Source organism: Oryctolagus cuniculus, chromosome 9, assembly GCF_051225735.1.
Source record: "Oryctolagus cuniculus isolate XC-2025 breed Fujian yellow rabbit chromosome 9, ASM5122573v1, whole genome shotgun sequence".
Lineage (NCBI taxonomy): Eukaryota > Metazoa > Chordata > Mammalia > Lagomorpha > Leporidae > Oryctolagus > Oryctolagus cuniculus.
This window is the reverse complement of record NC_142875.1, coordinates 96,704,417-96,723,300: the sequence shown is the minus strand read 5'-3', so window position 1 is coordinate 96,723,300 and position 18,884 is coordinate 96,704,417. Positions and strand designations below refer to the sequence as shown.

The following is an 18,884-nucleotide window of genomic DNA, read 5'->3' as shown; positions in this document are numbered from 1 at the left end:
GCCTCAAACAGTTTGTGGAAAAATGGAATCAAAATATGTTTTCTTTAGATGCAAATGTTCTGGAATGCACACACAGTTTTACACATTTTCCATGAGCTTTTGAAGGCTGCTCAGATGCCTGTATTAGATATCCTCTGTCCCATATCTGTAATTTTCTCCAAGCCTGCATCTGCTGTGCTCTGTTCATTTCACTTTGCTAGTTTTCTGTAGTCTCTGCAGCACAAACCTCTATTCAGATATCTAGGCTTTGAGTTGCTTTTGATGTAGTCTTCCTTTTTCTTCAGGTATTTTTCTTTCATTTCTGAGCTCTTGCAGATCACTTTAAAATTCTTCTCTTATTTTATTATCATTTTACAAAGTGTATTTTTTGAACTCTTGCTTTATCAACTCTCTATTTAATTTCTTTGAAAGGAAATACATTTTTCCATTGTTTTCACCTGCTTTGTAACATGATTTTATTTATTTATTTATTTGATGGGGAAAAGAAATTTCCTTTGTCTTTGTTTCTCAGGCTTTCTTATATTTTGAGCAAAGGACTGACACATAGAACCCATGCTGGTTCATACTTTTACTATTACTCAATTTAAGTGGGGCCACTGTGACAGGCTAGTTATACAAGATGTGTTGGATGGAAGGAGGCACCTAGTATTTGAGCTGGGACGTTAGCTTAGCTCTCAGCCTTTCAGCTGGGGACATTTGGCCAGGAGCCACCTTCCCTCAGGTAGCAGGTGGTCAGCAGGTTTCATGAGGCAGCCTTGAAGGTCACAGCAGGGTGATGGGACTTTACGTTCATCAGCAGCTGCCTAGCTGTCACCCCCCCTTATGTTCTTCCACCCTCACAAAGGAATGTGTTGTTAATGAAATGTCTGAAGAGAGATAACTATATTAAACATATGAGGACATGGTGAAAAAAACAACAAACCCTTTTCCCAAGGTTGTGAACATCTATACTGACCCTGGACTACAAGAACGTTGGCAAATGGAGAAAATCCGAGCACATGGATCATGGTACAGAGGTGTTCCTGGGTGTTGAGGGCCTGCAGGGCAAATGCCTCCCCAGTCTGACCTCTATTGTGCATCAAAAACAAATAAAACTTGCCTTGGCCCTTTTGTCAAAAATCTCATTCTCTTGTGGGTTAGGAGACATCAAAGTATAAGTGACCCTGGACACAGCGTTTATGGAAAACTATATCTGAGATGCTTGCTGTAGTGGAGGGAATGGCCTCAAGTCTGCTGAAGCAAAGGCTGCAGGGCTGTGCAGCCTTGGGTGTGAGTGGGGTGGATGGTATGGCACCTGTGTTTGTGAATTGGCTTTGTCCGGAGGACAGGTAAGTTTTCTGCCATCTTCATGGCAGGAAGTAGTTCTGCAGTCTGCACCAAGGCACCTGCTGAAGTTAGTTAGGCTCCTCTCCTGGCTCAGAGTCTGGGGGAGAGGAGTGCCACGGTCCTGGGCAGTGCCATGTCACAGGGGTGCCCTAGATCCCTGAGAAAGATTTCCCCTGAGCGTGGGGGCTGTCAGGAAGCTAGTAAGGAGAAGTATGCATGTTTCAAAGAAGATGGGGAAAGAATTTATAAATACAAATTCCCTATCATAGAAACTTTATTTTAGGATGAAGAAAAGGGGGAACTGGGGCCCTGGAATCAAAACCCTCCTCCAGTCTAGTCAAGCTGAGGACAATGTTAAGGCCCTCCAGGGACAGGGCTCCTCAGGTGGTTCTTCCCTCCCCTTCCTTCCATTTTGTTGCCTCTCCCAGCTCATCTGCCTGAGCCTAGCCTCTGCACCACCTCTCCTGGGGTCACGCTGAGCCTTGGAGCCACATGGAGCCTGCAGAGTGGAATGGAGCCTGGGGAGCCTGCGGTGGAGGTATGGTTGTGTGAGCTGGCAGGGAGCCTGGGTGGAGGAGGGGCCAGGCAAGAGAAGAGCTGGGGACTGGAGAGCAGCCTGCTCCTCCCATCCCCTCACATAGGGCCCCACGTGGCTGAGGTCCCCAGCCTGCCTTCCTTTGCATTTCTGCTTTAAGCCTCTGTGCCCTCTTGCTGCAGGATCTGCTCCGGTCTGCCTGGGCAGTCAGAAGGTGGAGCAAAGGATGGGCTGGCAACAATCTCTGCCAGTCTTAGAAGCGTCCAGAATTCGTACCATTTACATCAATGACCCCCTGAAGAACATTTTCTGCCAAAACTGGATCAGGTGAGATAAGCGGATGTAGCTGGGAGGAGAGGAAGGAAGAAGTTCTGGTGCCCACTCCCGGTAGGTCTGCTCCTGTGACTGCATGCTAGGGCTGCGGCTGTTTCCTGCAGCCTTCAGGGAGTTCAGGTTCTCAGGTTCACTACCAACAACAGGTTCTGCTCTTACTTGTTTCTGCTCATGGCCGTGACCATGCAGCCCACTGCCGACTGACAGAACTCTGGCAGCTTTGTAAATATAAGCTGACCTGCTTTCCTAGGGCACCTCACACAGCTGCTGAACTCCCACGAGCATACTGATTAGGGCGACTGCACATTGAGCTTCTTAGGGATTCTCTCTCTGAGGAATTTGCTGAGCTGAGTTCTTACTGCAGAGGCAGAGTTAGATGAAAACTTGAAGGAAAGGAAACTATAAGTCCACCACAAAACACACCAAACACTGGAGTAAGGAAAAGGGTTTACTGATGGGGGAATCTGACAGGCCAGAGGGAGAGGGCGAAGAAGAGAGGGTGAAAAGGGGGAGAGGGGTCGAGAGAGAGAGAGAGAGAGAGAGAGGGAGAGAGAGAGAGAGAGAGTTCCTGTGTGGGAAGCAGCTCCTGTTGTACTCCTGCAGGGGGTAAGGAAGTGGGAGCAGCGAATCCCATTAGGCTGGGGGTGGAGCTGACACTTGTGGTTGGGCTGGTTGGTCGGTCAGCTGGCATCTAGTGAGTGAGGTTGGTGATGAGGCCAGAGCCTGAGATGGCACCACAGATAAGACACCCTTTTACTAACAGAAACTAATTTTTTATTATTTATTTATTTTCATAAACTTGAAAGGCAGAGCGTCAGTAAGAGAAAGAGAGAATGAATCTTCCTTCTGGTGATTCACTCCCCAAATGCCTGAAATAGCCAGGGCTGGACCAAAGAGACCACGAGCCAGGAACTCCTTCCTAGTCTCCCACATGAATGGTAGGAACCCAATTACTGGGAAATCATCTGCTGCCTCCAAGGATGCACCAGCAGGAAAAGCTGGATCAGCAGTGGAGCTGCTGGGACTTGACCTTGCACTCCAACATGGGGTGTGGGCATCCCAAGTGGTGCCACAATGCCCATCCAGAAGAAAACCACTGTTTCCCATTTTTTTAAAAAATTGACCTATTTATTTGGAAAGTGGAGTTCCAGAGAGGGAGAGGGAGAAGCAGAGGCAGAGGGAAGACTTCCATCTGCTGGTTCACTCCTCAAATGGACACTGGGGCTAGGCTGGATATAAGCCAGGAGCCAGCAGATTCTTTTTTTTTTTTTTTTTTTTTTTTGACAGGCAGAGTGGATAGTGAGAGAGAGAGAGACAGAAAGAAAGGTCTTCCTTTTGCCGTTGGTTCACCCTCCAATGGCTGCCACGGCTGGCGCGCTGCAGCCGGCGCACCGTGCTGATCCGAAGGCAGGAGCCAGGTGCTTTTCCTGGTCTCCTATGGGGTGCAGGGCCTAAGCACTTGGGCCATCCTCCACTGCCTTCCCGGACCACAGCAGAGAGCTGGCCTGGAAGAGGGGCAACTGGGACAGAATCCGGCGCCCTGACCGGGACTAGAACCCGGTGTGCCGGCACCGCTAGGTGGAAGATTAGCCTAGTGAGCCGCGGCGCCGGCTAATGTCTTCCTTTGCCGTTGGTTCACCCTCCAATGGCCGCTGCGGCCGGCGTACTGCGCCGGCGCACCGCGCTGATCTATGGCAGGAGCCAGGTACTTGTCCTGGTCTCCCATGTGGTGCAGGGCCCAAGTACTTGGGCCATCCTCTGCTGCACTCCCTGGCCACAGCAGAGAGATCAGCAGATTCTTCCAGGTCTCCCACATAGGTGCAGGGACCCAAGGACTTGGGTCATCTCCCATTGCTTTCCCAGGCACATTAGCAGGGAGCTGGGTTAGAAGTGTAATAGCTAGAACTCAAACTTATACCCATATGGGATGCTGGCACTGCAGATGGCATCTTAACCCTCTGTGCCACAGCACCAGCCCCTCAGCTCCTACTTTTTTTTTTTTACCAGCATTAAGATCAGGTTGAATACAATAGCTGGGTAGTCTTTACATTTTTTGATTGTGAACTCATCCTATAGGTTAAAAATACACATCATCAACACGTAAACAAGAGTAATCTGTGGAGGTCCCAAATGAAGGCAAAGAGGGATTCTGAGGATTGGTGGGGCACTGAAGCAGGTGACTGCCCCAGGGCTCTGCCTTGTCCTGATGACCTAGAGTTTTGGTTTAAGTGTTTAGTCACCCGGAGCTGTGAAGCTAGAGCCCACACAGGGTGGAATACAGAGTCAGAGACCCTACCCCTGCAAAATCAAGACTTTGCAGGGCCACATTTAAATGAAGGGAGAATAAATTAAAAAAAAAAAATCTGCCTTAGGGGGATGGGGCAGGACTTTGGTGCAGTGGTTTCAAACCCTCTTGCAGGGCCGGTGCTGTGGCGCAGAGGGTTAAGGCCCCGGCCTGCGTTGCTGGCGTCCCATATGGGTGCTGGTTCATGTCCTGGATGTTCCACTTCCAATCCAGCTCCCTGCTAATGCACCTGGGAAAGCAGCAGAGGATGACCCAAGTGCTTGGACCCTTGTACCTATGTGGGAGACCTGGAAGAAGCTCCTGGCTTCAGATCAGCTCAGCTCTAGTTGTGCAGTAGCGGCATCTGGAGAGTGAACCAGGAGATGGAAGACCTCTCTCTCTCTCTGGCTCTACTTCTCTCTGTAACTGTCTTTCAAATAAATAAAATAAATCTTTAAAAATAAAAAAGATGACTCTTGGGACACTCACATGTCCTATTGGAGTGCCTGGGTTTGAGTCTCCACTCCCTGTTCCAGCTTCCCACTAATGTACACCCTGGGAGGCAGCAAATGATTCAGGTGCTTGAGTCCCTGCTACCCACATGGGAGATCCAGATGGAGTTCCTGGCTCCTGGCTTTTGTCTGGCCCAGCCTTAGTTGTTGTACTTACGGAGGGGACCAGCAGATAGGAGCTCTGTCTGTCTCTGTTTCTCAAATAAACAACATAAATAAAAAAAGTTTTAAAATCTGCGTTGGGATATGCTGTGGAAATTTGACTTCTCAAACTTGGCTCTGAGTTGAAGCAAAAAAAGCAAACAACAACAGAATGCATCATTTTAAGAATTATTCAAACACCCTGACCACCTTCTTACAGTTTTGATACCAGTGGAGTCCAGAAAAATTTAAGTGTAAAAACATATTTTAAAATGGAGCCAGGTCGCTGGCTCTGGCAGAAGCAAAGGCAGACCTTGTCAGGAGGAATTGCTTCATCAACTGAGGCCCAACACTTCCCAGGGAGAAAGTGTGCTCAATCACGAGCCATGAACACCTGCATGGAGGAGAGCAGGGCCCCCTTGGTGAGAGGCAATTGAGAGAATGAACAATGAGAAGATTTCAGGTAGTGAAATCACAAGTACAGCATCAAAATAAGAATATTTCCTACTAAACGTTTAAGATAATGTGTTTAAAGGAGTCCAAAGAACAGGCTGCAGCAGATTTGTAAAAGAAACAAAATATGATCAACTTTAAAAAAAAAACCTCAATGGATGGAGTCAAAGACAAGGGAGATGAGGGACATACAGAGCCCTTGTGAGAAACTACTCCTGACCCAACAGAGACCACTGAAGACATGGAGGAGTGTTTCAGAAACATGAATACCAGAGTTAGCAGCTGAACCTGTATAAAATCAGAAGTCCAAATGAGAGAATAGAGAGGATGAGCCAGACATATTCAAAGAAACTATGGCCAAAACTTTTCCAGGACAAATGAGAGAGGAATCCTAAAACCCAGGAACCCCAATGAATCCCTAGCACATTAAATGAAAAGAAATTCATACCTAACCATGTGACACACAGAATAAGTGAGAGTATTGGTGTTGACCAGTATATTAAATATTAATAACATCTACTTTTAGATTAAAACATACAAATAGAGTTTTTAGCACTTTTTTCAGTGAACTACTCAGGGTATCTCATTTTAGGTGACAACTACTCCAGATCTGTCTTTTTCAAAATTATCTAAAAGGTGGAAACAGAGAAAAACATATTTTCCACCTACTGGTTCACTCCCCAAATGCCCACAACAGCCAGAGCTGGGCCAGGGCAAAGTGAGGAACCTGGAATTCAGTCCAGGTCTCCCATGTCAAGACCCCAGGTACTTGATCTTCATCTGCTGCCTCCCAAGGTGCACATTAACAGGAAGCTGGATTGGAAGCAGAGCTGGGACTTGAACTTCGGCTCTCCACTATGGGCTGTGGGCATTCCACAGGGTAATTTAACAGCTGCACCAAATGCCCACCACCTTGGCTCTTTTTTGTACTATTTTTTTCTGACTGGTGAAGGACGTTATTAACCTGTTTTACAGTAGGTGGAACGGTGGCAGGAAAAAGGTATCATTTGCCCTTGGTCTCCTGGCCATTCAATGGCAGTACCAGAATAAAACACCATGCCTCTTAGATCTCAAAATCCATTTTCTTTCTCTCTCTCTATATATATACATACACTATATATAATATATAGTATATATATGTTATATAATTATATATTAATTATATATGATATATAATTATATAATATATATTAAATATTTATTTTATTTATTTGAAAGACAGAGTTACAGAGAGAGGTAGAGACAGAGAGAGAGGTCTTCCATCCGCTGGTTCACTCCCCAGATGGCCGCAATGGTTGGAGCTGTGTCGATCCAAAGCCAGGAACCAGGAGCTTCTTCTGGGTCTCCTATGCAGGTGCAGGGGCCCAAGGACTTGAGCCATCTTCCATTGCTATCCCAGGCCATAGCAGAGAGCTGGATTGGAAGAGGAGCAGCCGGGACTAGAACCAGCGCCCATATGGGATGCTGGTGCTTCAGGCCAGGGCTTTAACCCACTGTGCCACAGCGCCAGCCCCAAAATCCATTTTCAATTCTTACTAACCGGAATCTCTAGTTATAGATATTAGTAGCTTCTTAAGCATAACAGCAGTTCTTACAACCAATCAGAGAAATTTATATCCATGAGGAATCTCTCAGATTATCCACAGTGGAAGCAGGAGAAGCAGAGATGTTGACTAGTGTAGGGATCTAGTCCAGGATCCAGAGTTAGATGGAACCATGGTATCTGGACAGTCTCATGCCCTTTCCTTTTGAAATTTATTATGGGAACAGTTATGAGTGGGCTTTTATAATGAAAGCTAGTTTTAAAATTATTCACCCAGGGGCTGGTGTTGTGGTCTAGCAGGTTAAGCTGCCACCTGTGATGCTGGCATCACACATGAGTGCTGGTTCAAGACATGGATGCTCCACTTCTGTTCCAGCTCCCTGCTCCTGGGAAAGCAGCAGAAGATGGCCCAAGTGCATGGGCCTTTGCCACCCTCATGGGAGACCTGGATGAAGCTGCTGGCTCCTAGATTCGGCCTGACTCAGTCCTGGCCGTTGCAAGCATTTAGGAAGTGAACCAGAGAATGGAAGATGTCTCTCTGTCTCTCCCTCTCCCTCTCCCTCTGCCTTTCAGATAAATGAATAACTAAATCTTTAGCGAATTAACAAACAAAAATTATCCTTTTAATTTATTTTAAAGTGTTTACAGATGAAATTATGATAATTTGGGAGGCTAGCATTGTGGCACAGCGCGTTAAACTGCCGCTTGTGATGCTGGCGTCCTGTATGGGTACCAATTTGAGTCTTAGCTGCTCCGTTTCTGATCCAGATCCCTGTTAATGTGTCTGGAAAAACAGTGGATATGGCTCTAGTGCTTGGGCACCTGCACCCATGTGGGAGAACAGGTGGAGTTTCATGCTCCTGGTTTCATCCTGGCCCAGCCCCAGCCCCAGCCCCAGCTGCAGCTGTTACAGTCGTTTGGAGAGTGAACCAGAGGATGGAAGATCTCTCAATCTCTCTCCCTCTGTCTCTCTGGCTCTCTCTCTCTCTCTTTATATATATATATATATATATATAATGCACACATACACATATATGTTCAAAAATATTATTAAAAATATATATGTCTGTCTCTCCCTCACTTTCTGTCATTCTGCCTTTCAAATAAATCAGTAAATCTTTAAAAAAGATAACAGTTTGGAAGCGGAGCTATTGGGGGCATGGACAAGATGTAATTAATTGTCCGTGTAGTCGATAACTGTTGAAGCTGGGCGATAAGTAGCAGGGCTCATTATCAATTCTCCTCTTCTTTGCGTATATTTTAAAGTTTCCACAATAAAAAAAGCATTTAAAAATTAGCTGGTCAATGAACACATTTTTGGTGAAATCCATGTGTCATTGGGCTATTGTACATTACAGGAGGTGAGAAACACCAACTGCCAGGCTCTCTTTCACAGGGCTTAAAACAGCTCTTCCTTCCCAATAGTGTGTTTGCAGAGTGTGTCTTAACCTCCATGCATGTTAACCTTATTTTGCTTAATGTGGCCTGAGGCCCAAGACTAATATTTGGCTTTACTCAAGTAGTAGAATTTTAAAACAAATTAAAAATAGTTTGAGCTGGGGCCGGCGCTGTGGTGCAGTGGGTTAAAGCCCTGGCCTGAAGCGCCAGTATCCTATATGGGCGCCGGTTCCAGTCCTGGCTGCTCCTCTTCCGATCTAGCTCTCTGCTATGGCCTGGGATAGCAATAGAAGATGACCCAAGTCCTTGGGCCCCTGCACCTGCATGGGAGACCTGGAGTAAGCTCCTGGCTACTGGCTTCGTATTGGCGCAACTCCGGCCATTGCGGCCATCTGGGGAGTGAACCAGCAAAAGGAAGACCTCTCTCTCTGTCTCTACCTCTCCCTGTAACTCTGTCTTTCAAATAAATAAAATAAATCTTAAAAAAACAGTTTGATCTGGTGGGTTTTGGAGAGAGGAATCTCTTCTAGAAAGAGGTGTTCTCTACCATTAAGGGAAAAACAGGACTTAAGGGTGTGTGTGTGTTTAAGATGTAGTTTATCTATTTGAAACACAGAGGGAGAGAGAGAGCGAGCGAGAGAAAGACACACACACACACACACACACAGAAATAGAGATCTTCTATCCACTGGTTTACTCTCAGATGGCTACAACAACCAGTTCTGGGCCAGTCCAAAGCCAGGAGCCAGGAGTTCCATCCAGGTCTCCTACATGGGTGCAGAGGTCCAAGCACTTGGGCTATCTTCTGCTGCTTTCCCAGGTACATTAGCAGGGAGCTGGATCAGAAGTGGAGCAGCCCAGACTGGAATCAGCACTCATAAGGGATGTTGGCATCACAGGCGGAGGCTTAACCTGCTGCACCACAGCGCCAGCCCCCACTCTCTAGTTTTTGATCCTTAGTTCTCCACATCCACTGTATTCACAGCACTTAGTTTCTCAGATGGGGACCATTATTCCTCCTTTATTCTGACAGTGTTTTTGGGGGACTGTGAGTGCTTTCAGAAAGCACAAAATGGCTTGAGGAAAAGATCTGTGTTTTATGACTGTGTTGTATTTTTAATCCACCTGTGATTTATGATGAGTTCTTTGTGTTTTCCATTCATGTTCTTAGAGTCTAGATTGTCAACTGACAGTGGTATTTTCCTTCCTACCCACAGCACAGCCAAGTACAGCCTGTGGTCCTTTCTCCCTCGATATCTGTACCTGCAGTTTAGCAAAGCGGCCAATGCTTTTTTCCTGTTCATTGCTATATTGCAGGTAATATTTTAAAATTTTAGATTGAGATCCTTAAGCAGTCTTAAGAGAACACTTATAAAAAGCCCACTTAATTGAAATAATAGTTTGATGTACATAAAGCATTTAAATACTATAGGAAAGGAATCCTCTTACAATGGCTAAGTCATACAGTGAAACATAATTTTTGGACTGAAAAAACAGGTGGATGCATAATCAATGAATTTGCCTGCAGTTTGTCTTGATCAAGATCTTTAATGAGATCTTATTGGAGTGATTTTGGTCACCTATACCACTGCCATAATGGAATAATTTTATAACATCTTGAAGGAATAATTTAAAGGAAACTCAAATACTAGCTTAAAATAGCATCTTTTCAAAAGAGTTGAGTTCAATACTTTCCATAATCTATTTCATTCTTGTTTGTGAAACCTTACTTTGAGCATGGCCCCCACAATCCAATTACGTAACTCATCTCACAGTTACCCAGCTGTCTCTCTCTTTGCAGGCCTTGGCCTATATGACCACCTAAACCTGTAAACCAGTCTGGCTAAATGCCACCCATTCTTGTAGAAGCCCAGCTTAAAACTATCCTCCAAGTTTTCCCAAATGTCACAGCCCGTCATGATTTCTCCTTTCTCTAAATGTCTATAACAATAATCTGTGCTAAGGGAAGGTACTTTAAAAAGATCCTGGACAAGGGGAATAAAAAGGTGTTTATTTTGGGGCAAAAGTTTTTTTGAAAGTCATGCTCAGTTTATTCATAATGTACATTTCCAATGAAATTTTTGAAGGCTCCTTATGTGTGTGGGTTTCAAAAAAATTGCTCCAAATAGGCCTAGCTTTTAATTTCATTTTTATAGACTTTAAGTATACATCTATATTGTAATTAGTTTTATTTCTCCCAGCAGACTGTAAATTCCTTGAAATAGAAAGAGTGTCTCTGAAACTGCCAAGCTTTGGGATAGGAATTCAATAAACTTGCTGAATTGACCTTAAGCAAAAGGATTCAGTTCAGTAAACATTTACAGAGGCCACATAACTTGCATCAAAATCTGTCCACGGAATCAAAAATTCAAGGATGAATTATTAGATTTGGCTCCTGCCCAGGGAGAGTTCAGAGTCTTATATACGAATGCTTTAAGACATGTTTATAAAGGAACAAGGAATGCACTTGGCTTGGGGAAAAGCCCCTGAAGTGCTCGTGAATGGGCCACACGTTAGACGAGGAGGAGCGCAACAGGGTGTTGGGGGCCAATGAAGGACAATTTTGAGGTACAAGAGACAGCGAAGCACATGGAAATGAGGAGCATCTCTCACCTTCTTGGAGGAGGATCAAGAACTGAGGGGAAATGTCATTGTGTTTATTTTGAATTGTGAAATATTTAAATGTGTTACCTATTCAAAAATGAATAAAACACAAGTAAGAAGTATTAAATTTTTCTCTAGTATGTGAAATGCTCTGGAAACAGCAAAGATCTTGCTTTTGGAACATAGTCTAGAGTAAAAGAAGCCAAAGTGTTAAGTGGGGCCGTGTTATCAAGAGGCCAGAGTGGTACCTTCTGAAGCTTGGGCATCACCCTGAGGGTGAGAAGGTCATGGCAGTTATGCCCAGCAAAGTGTACAGCTCTGGGTGTCCCTAAAGGAGGAAGAGGCAGGCAGAGGTCCTTGGGATAAGATACCAACTTGGACTATAGCACAGGGACAAAGAGAAGAGGGAGAGATACAAAAGGTGTTAATCATATGCCACATGACAGCATTTGAGCCAGCAACAGACAGTGTGTATGATGATGGTCCCACGTATTATATCACCAAGTGACTTCATAGCAAGTTAGTTTATGAGGCTACTATCGATGATGTTTGCACCATGATGACATTGCCTAATGACACATTTCTCATTACGTGATGCACGACTGTGTTTCAAAGCAGAGTAAATTGGTAGCTGAAGCACTTTATTTTTCTCCTGTTTTAAACAGTGGCAATAGACCTTGAGTACTCTCCACAATTAATTTGTACCTAGGAAAATTTACTCTCCTGGGCCTCTACAGAATTTCTTCTCTGCCTCAAAAAGAAATATGATTCAGTTAAGATGGCTGACTATCTGGATTGGACTGTTTTGAAAAGATGCTATTGCTAACTAACACTTAGGTGTTGAACTATTTCTTTGAAAATAATTTTATCCTACAAGGTAACACAGTGACTGAAGTGTTTTTAAACAGTTGCACTGGTGACTTTTCCTTAGTGGGATATTCAGAGTCACACTAAAGGAGTGGGTTTGAGGAGCTAAGAGTTTCCTTCCCCTTGTTAATGTGTGTTTTTCCTTCATGTCCTGGGCCTTGCCATTAGTAGCATGACTTTGAGTGTGAGAAAACTATGGCAAGGATCTGTCATAAACCTAATGGTGCAATTCTAATTGTTTTGCAGCAAATTCCAGATGTGTCTCCAACAGGAAAATATACAACTCTCTTGCCTTTGATGGCTATTCTTACTATTTCAGGCATCAAAGAGATTATTGAAGATTATGTAAGTTTGCTGATATGCAATGAAATTTTCTCAAAACCAAAAAGTTCATGAAAAAAATGGAATTAAAAGTTTGGGGGTATTTAGTCTAGTTATTAGGATGTCCATATCCCATATCAGAATGCCTGGGTCTGATGCCCCACTCTGGCTCCTATCTCCAGCTTCCTGTATACCCTGGGAGGTGTTGGTACAAGTGATTGGCTTCCTGTCACTCATGTGAGAGTCCTGGATTGTTTTCTCAGCTCAAACTATGACCTGGCCCAATCTCGGCCATCATGAGCATTGCGGGGAGTGAACCATCAGATGGGAGCTTTTACTGTCTGTCTATACCTTTCAAAAACTATTTTTTAAAAAAAAATTTAGCTACCCTTGTAGGTATAGATTTCAGAATGCCTCTGCACCAAGATAAACTTATCTTTTTGTTCCATTTCTGTGAACTTCCTTTTTTTATTTATTTATTTTACTTATTTTGAAAGTCAGAGTTATGGAGAGAGAGAAAGAAAAAGAGAGACAGAGAGACAAAGAGAGAAATATTCCATCTATTGGTTTACTCCCCAGATGGCAAGAATGGCCAGTGCTGGGTCAGGCTGAAGCCATGAGCCAGGAGGTTAATCTGGGTCTCCCACATGGGTGGCAGGGGCCCAAGCACTTGGGCCATCCTCTGCTGCTTTTCCAGGCCATTAGCAGGGAGCTGGATTGGAAATGGAACAGCTGGGACATGAACTGAGGCCTATATGGGATGTTGGGCTCACACGTGGCAGCTTTATCCACTATGCCACAATGCTGGCCACTCCTTGAACTTTTTGAAGTTCCTTTGTATAAGCTAAAATTTTAAGGAACTGCTTACTATGTATGAGGCACACTGTACTGTTGAGTGTATGTGCATGTGTGTATGTTTATACTCACTTAAATTGAGGCACAGACAGGTCCATGACTGACAAGGCTGTACCACTAGAGGCAGTCCTGGGATGTCAACAGCAAGCTGGCTTCCAAGCCCACACTTAGTCTCTTGACTAGACTCCCTTCCATTGGTCACATCTTGGTGTAGGAAATCATGTAGGCACAAATGAAATGGAAATAAATTTCAGCCTACAAAGATTTTACAATTAGTTCAGCTGCTTCTATTTCTTAAACTTATGTTTTGTATTATGAATTGAATTACTAATTTTTGAACTTTTGAGGTAATGAGCTTTTTCCCCTCCATAACAGAGACGACATATGGCAGACAGATTAGTTAACACAAAGAACACAATAGGTAAGTGTTTGGGTTAATATTGTGTGCCAACTTGACATGGGTACAGAGTGCTCAGATGTTTTGTCAAATGCTGTTCTGAGTGTATGTGAAATATTTTAGATGAGATGAACATGTATGTGGGTAGCCTAAATAAAGAAGGTTGCCCTCCATGATAGGGTTGAGTCCCACCTGATCCATGGAAGGCCCAAGTAGAACAGAAAAGGGCAGACCATTTCCTGAATAGGAAGGAATTCTTCCTGGCTGATGGCCATCACACTGGAACATGAGCTTTTTCACTGGAACTGAAACACTGGCTCCTCCTGGGTCTCAAGTTCGCTGGCATTTGGACTTGAACATACCATTGGGTCTCCTGGGTCTCCAGCTTGTCAACTCCCCCTGCAGATCTCGGGACTCACCAGCCTCCACAATTGCATGAGCCAGTTCCTTATCATCAGCCTCTTCCTGTTCTAAGTGGCTTCAGAGGAACAGAATTTGGAAGATGAGGTTTCTGAATGGGTTCCATGGACTTTTTTGGAGTTGTCTTTCTCATCTGTTTAAATTTAAAAACACTGCTACTCCCAGTACTAAAGAGAGCACTGATAGTCCATGCTGTGATCCGGCAATACAGATATACAATATATCACTTGTAGATAATCCTCATCAATCACATCTCAGGAGTGAAGATCTGGGTGACCGTGTAGAACACCTTCAGACGTTTTTGTCAAACTGACAACTATGATGAAGTTGGCAAGCTGCTCCTAATGTCACTGGACAAGGCAAAGAAAGAAAAGAGAGAACTCAGGGATTTGAATTCCCTGCTCAAGAACCACATAAATGCCCTGAAAGCTTTTATGTGTCCCCTGAAAGATACCCTTTTCTCTTATAGCTGTGGGGCTGAGATTGCTGAATGCCAAACCCAGAATCTCATCCTAAAAACTGGCTGAATTACAACACAGGTGTCTACTTTTAAAATGGGAAGAAGTAGGATTCTGAAAATTGTGTTAAAATAAAAACCTTAGCAAATTAAATTTAGCAGAGTTTAACTGAGCAAAGAACAATTCATGAATCAGGTAGTCCTCAAAACCACAACAGGCCCAGAGAACTCTGCCCCGCAGTGTAGTCAGGCAGCATTTATGTTTAGAAAACAGAAGGTACAGATATTGTTCAATTGGTAGTAGCTTAGGGTTTTGCCTTATTTGAGTCAGTTGACCACCTGTGATTTACTGAAGCTTGACTGCCATCATTGTCCTCAGCTATTTGTTACAAGACTATGATCCTAAGTTAGGCTTTCAGTTTAGTTTATGTACACAGCGTGAAGTCTGTTACATAAGTACTCAGTATGGAGGCCTCCTCAGGCCAAACTTAGTTAAATGTAATAGTTGAAATGGAGATGCTTGGGAAGGCCCTTATGAAGCTGGAGACCTTGAATTCATAAATTCTGATGAGTTTTCTTTGCCAGTAGAAGCAGTTATGCTCTCCTAATGGTACCAAGCTCTCTATCCATATTAGTATCAACCTCTGCACCCAGTGGTATCAGCCTTTCCACCACAGTTGGAGGGGATTAAACTTGCATACCTGGGAAAACTTAATGAGGCAGTTATCTCACAAAACTATGCTGATTCTCATTGAGACCTACCCTGTGACTACTCTAGACTCACAGCTAGACTTAAATCCCAGATCAGACCCTTAGAGGTGAAGCACAGTGGGTGACTTGTGGTAAGGTTCACTACATTCCAGAATAACTTCTATAGGCATAAATCCAGGGAACATGTGTGAGAATCAACATTAAAGGTGTAGGGTAATGATTGGAGGAATGTAGCATGGAATCAGGCTGAATTTATCAACATGGATACATTAAACAGAGAGTCTGCATTTAATGTCAAAGAATCTTGGGGAGTGACTGGTTTTTAGTTGGTTGAAACATGGACCAGAAGATGGTCTACAGTAATGAAATGCCAAAACTGCCTTGGTTTAATGTAAAAGAAGGGATTCAAATGCTTAGGGTGATTGGAATGCTAGAATGAATTTGTCATATAAGACCTATTCCCTCCTGCCCTCCTCTGAATGGTCCAGAAGACATTTGTTTCACTAAAACTGAGAAAGAAGTTTGTGAGGAGAGTCTCAGCATCCTTGCAGAGTTCTTTGATCACTCTTCCATGTAGGCCAGACATTACAGTGGGAACTACAGAGACTACATTGGGAAACCTAAATACAATGGGAATAATTGAATCCCAGGGTAGCAAGGGTCAAGTGTCAGCATTAAACCACCAAAGGCAGAGTGAAATTATCAAGGATGGACAGATGGACAGCAGAGTCAGAGCAGCAACCAATAGTCTGACTCCTAGAAACCTGTGATGTTGGCTAGTTGATGAGATGGGAAATACATAGGAGGCTGTCTTACGCAGCTTTTCATTGCAACAACAGCTCCTTGAGAAGAGCTTCTTAGGAAGGTAGAATGTTTATTTTTGGCTATAGTTTTGGAGATTCACAGTTTAAGATCAAGTGATCTAATTTGTCTGACATCTGATGAGAGTGGTGTATAGCAGAATGTGAGGATCACATGTTAGCTCAAGAAGCGCGTGCGCGCGCGCACACACACACACACACACAGAGACAGGGAGAGAGACAGAGACATAGAAGCACAATTACGCCAGCCTTGGTTTATATAGCCAATCCTCCAGACAGAACTACTTTCTGAAGGCTTTCCCCTAATGGCCTAAGGCTCTCCCAGTAGGCCTGTCTCCCAGGCAGCATAATAGCCTCCATCCTTAATCCATCAATCCATGACTCTGGGAGTTCAAACAACAACGTGAGTTGGGTAGCCAAAAACACAGAAGAGATTTATTCTTACTTGATCTATGCAAATGTAAGTAAAACCTGAATGGTAGAAACAGAGACTCATGGTCCCTCAACCAACTTCCAGACTTGAGTCAACTTATAGACCAGAACTCCGTGGATACAGGGGAAGCTGGAGCCCCTTAAGGAAGAACCCATGCACACTGCCAACGATTTATACTCTTAGTTTTTCTCCTGGGCTTCCCAAAAGGAGCACTACAGCCTCTTACCAGGATGCATTGATGAAAAGGAAATATTCAGACCTTTTGGGAGCCATGGGACACTGGGTCTGAACTAACATCAAGTCCAAAATGTCACTGTGGCTCTCCAGTCAGAGGAGCAGTTCATACAGACCGGGTGATCTATGGAGGTTTTGCTCACATCTGTCTCACAGGTGGTTCAGTGGGTCTCCTAAACCAACCTGTGATTATTTCCTGGATTCTGGAATGCATGGCCCAAGGAGACAGACTCATAAAGTTGGCAGATTTCTCACATTGGTTCTCTAAAGGAGGTCTGTTATGGTGGAATAGCCAAGTGGAAACCACTAGTAATGCCTTTACTGGGAAAATAGTAAATAAGAAAGCAATGGTTCATTCCTAGAGGGACTGCAGAGATAAGTGCCACCATCAAGGCGTTGAAAGATGCAGGGGTGGCAATGCCTACCACATCCCCATTCAGCTCTCCTGTTTGGCCTGTGTAGGAGACACAGGGACATTGGAGAACGAGAGTGCATCATCACAGCTTAATCAGGTGCTGACTCCAGTTCCAACTGCTGTCTCAGATGTGGTTTCATTGCTTGGGTAAATTAACATATCCCTTGACCCCTGGTATGCAGCTACTGATTCAGGACCTGACTTTTCTCTATCTGTATATAAAAAGACCACAAGAAGCACTTCACGTTTCAGTGAAGCAGGGCCTTCACTGTCCTACCTCAGGGGATATCAACACACCAGCCCTATGTTATAATTTAGTTCACAGGAACCTTGAGTAAACTTCCTTTCTAAAAAACAGGATCTCAGTCCATTATATTGATGACATGCTGCCTGGACTAAGTGAGCAAGCAGTAGTGGTCACTCCAGACTTTTTGGTAAGACATTTGCATGTCAGAACATGGGAAATTAATCTGACCAAAATTCAGGGGCCTTCTAGTTTGTTGAAACATCTAGGGGGTCTAGTGGAATGGAACATGTCAAGATATACGCCCTTCTTTTTAAAACCAGAATAGACACTTAATCTGGATATGGATTTGCCTTCTCTGCATGTAGTACTTCTGCCCAAATTACTGTATTCTATGCAGCATTTCTTCTTACCGAACACCTCACTTCACAGTGAACAAAGTGCAGCAATGGGTCTCTGCTTGTGTAATTTGCTGCTCTTACCACATTCCCCACCATCTTGAGAGCTGGCTTGGTAGAGCAGTGGAATGGACAATAGTTTGAAGAGCTGGATCATGGTTCTCCAGGAGGCTCTGAATTGGTGTTCAATCTATGTCATATGGTGCTGTTTCTACCATAGCCAGGATTCACACGAGCATGAATCAGGCAGTGGAAATGGAAGTGGCACCACTCGCCGTTATTCCTAGTGGTCTACCAGCAACATTTCTGCTTCCCAGCATTGTCAACTTTACATGGTGGCATTTAAGTTATGGGTTGTAAAGAAGAGGAAGCAACACTCAAGGGCATTCCAGCTTCCTGCTGATACATATCCTGGGAGACAGCGAGTGATAGCTCAAGGGATTGGGTCCCTGCTGCCCGTGTTGAAGACTTGGAATGGGTTCTTGACTCCTGGCTTTGGCCTGGCCCAGCTCTGGCTGTTGTGAGCATTTAGAGAGTGAAATGGTAGATAGATGATCTCTGTCTATCTCTGCCATTCAAATAAAATGAAAATAAACAAAAGTAAAACAGTTCCCATATATTAGAATCAATAATTATGTTAATTTGAATAAAATAAAAAACAAGGGGCTCCCACTCTCATAGCCATTGTGGTACACTGAGCTTCATAGAGACAGTGCCAGGAAACGGGAGAGCCAGGTGGGCACTGGGCGACTGTGCCTAGCTGAAGAAAAATAACTAAATATGGGTAAAGGATATCCTAAGAACCTCAGAGGCCAAATGCATCAGGTGCATTCTTTGTGCAAACTTGCTGGGTGGGATACAGGAAGAAACACCTGGATGCTTCCGTCAGCTTCTGTTTTCTAAGAAGCGCTAAGAGAAGGGAAGATTTGAAGACACAGCAAAGGCAGACAAGGTAGTTATGAAAGAGAAATAAAAACCTAAATCACTCCTAAGGAGGAAATGAAAAGAAATTCAAGGATCCCAACGCACCCAGGAAACCTCCTTCAGCCATTTTCTTGCTCTGTTCTGTGTATTGCCCAAAAATCAAAGGAGAACATCCTGGGCTACTCATTGGTGATATTGCAAAGAACCTGGGAGAGTTGTGCAATAACTCTGCTGCAGATGGGAACAGGCTGCTAGGCT

General features: G+C 44.2%; 1 protein-coding gene across 1 annotated transcript in view; it reads left to right on the top strand.

The window, feature by feature from the left end:
* Positions 1–1,296: 1,296 nt before the first annotated feature.
* The window catches only part of LOC100358094 (phospholipid-transporting ATPase IB), a 148,627-nt gene continuing 131,039 nt past the window's right edge, over positions 1,297–18,884 (top strand). The window contains exons 1-5 of the mRNA XM_070049180.2: positions 1,297–1,864; positions 2,044–2,188; positions 9,743–9,842; positions 12,243–12,341; positions 13,548–13,593. Coding sequence (XP_069905281.1) covers positions 1,819–1,864; positions 2,044–2,188; positions 9,743–9,842; positions 12,243–12,341; positions 13,548–13,593 — 436 coding nt within the window. The 5' untranslated portion in view covers positions 1,297–1,818. The remainder of the gene's footprint in view (positions 1,865–2,043; positions 2,189–9,742; positions 9,843–12,242; positions 12,342–13,547; positions 13,594–18,884) is intronic.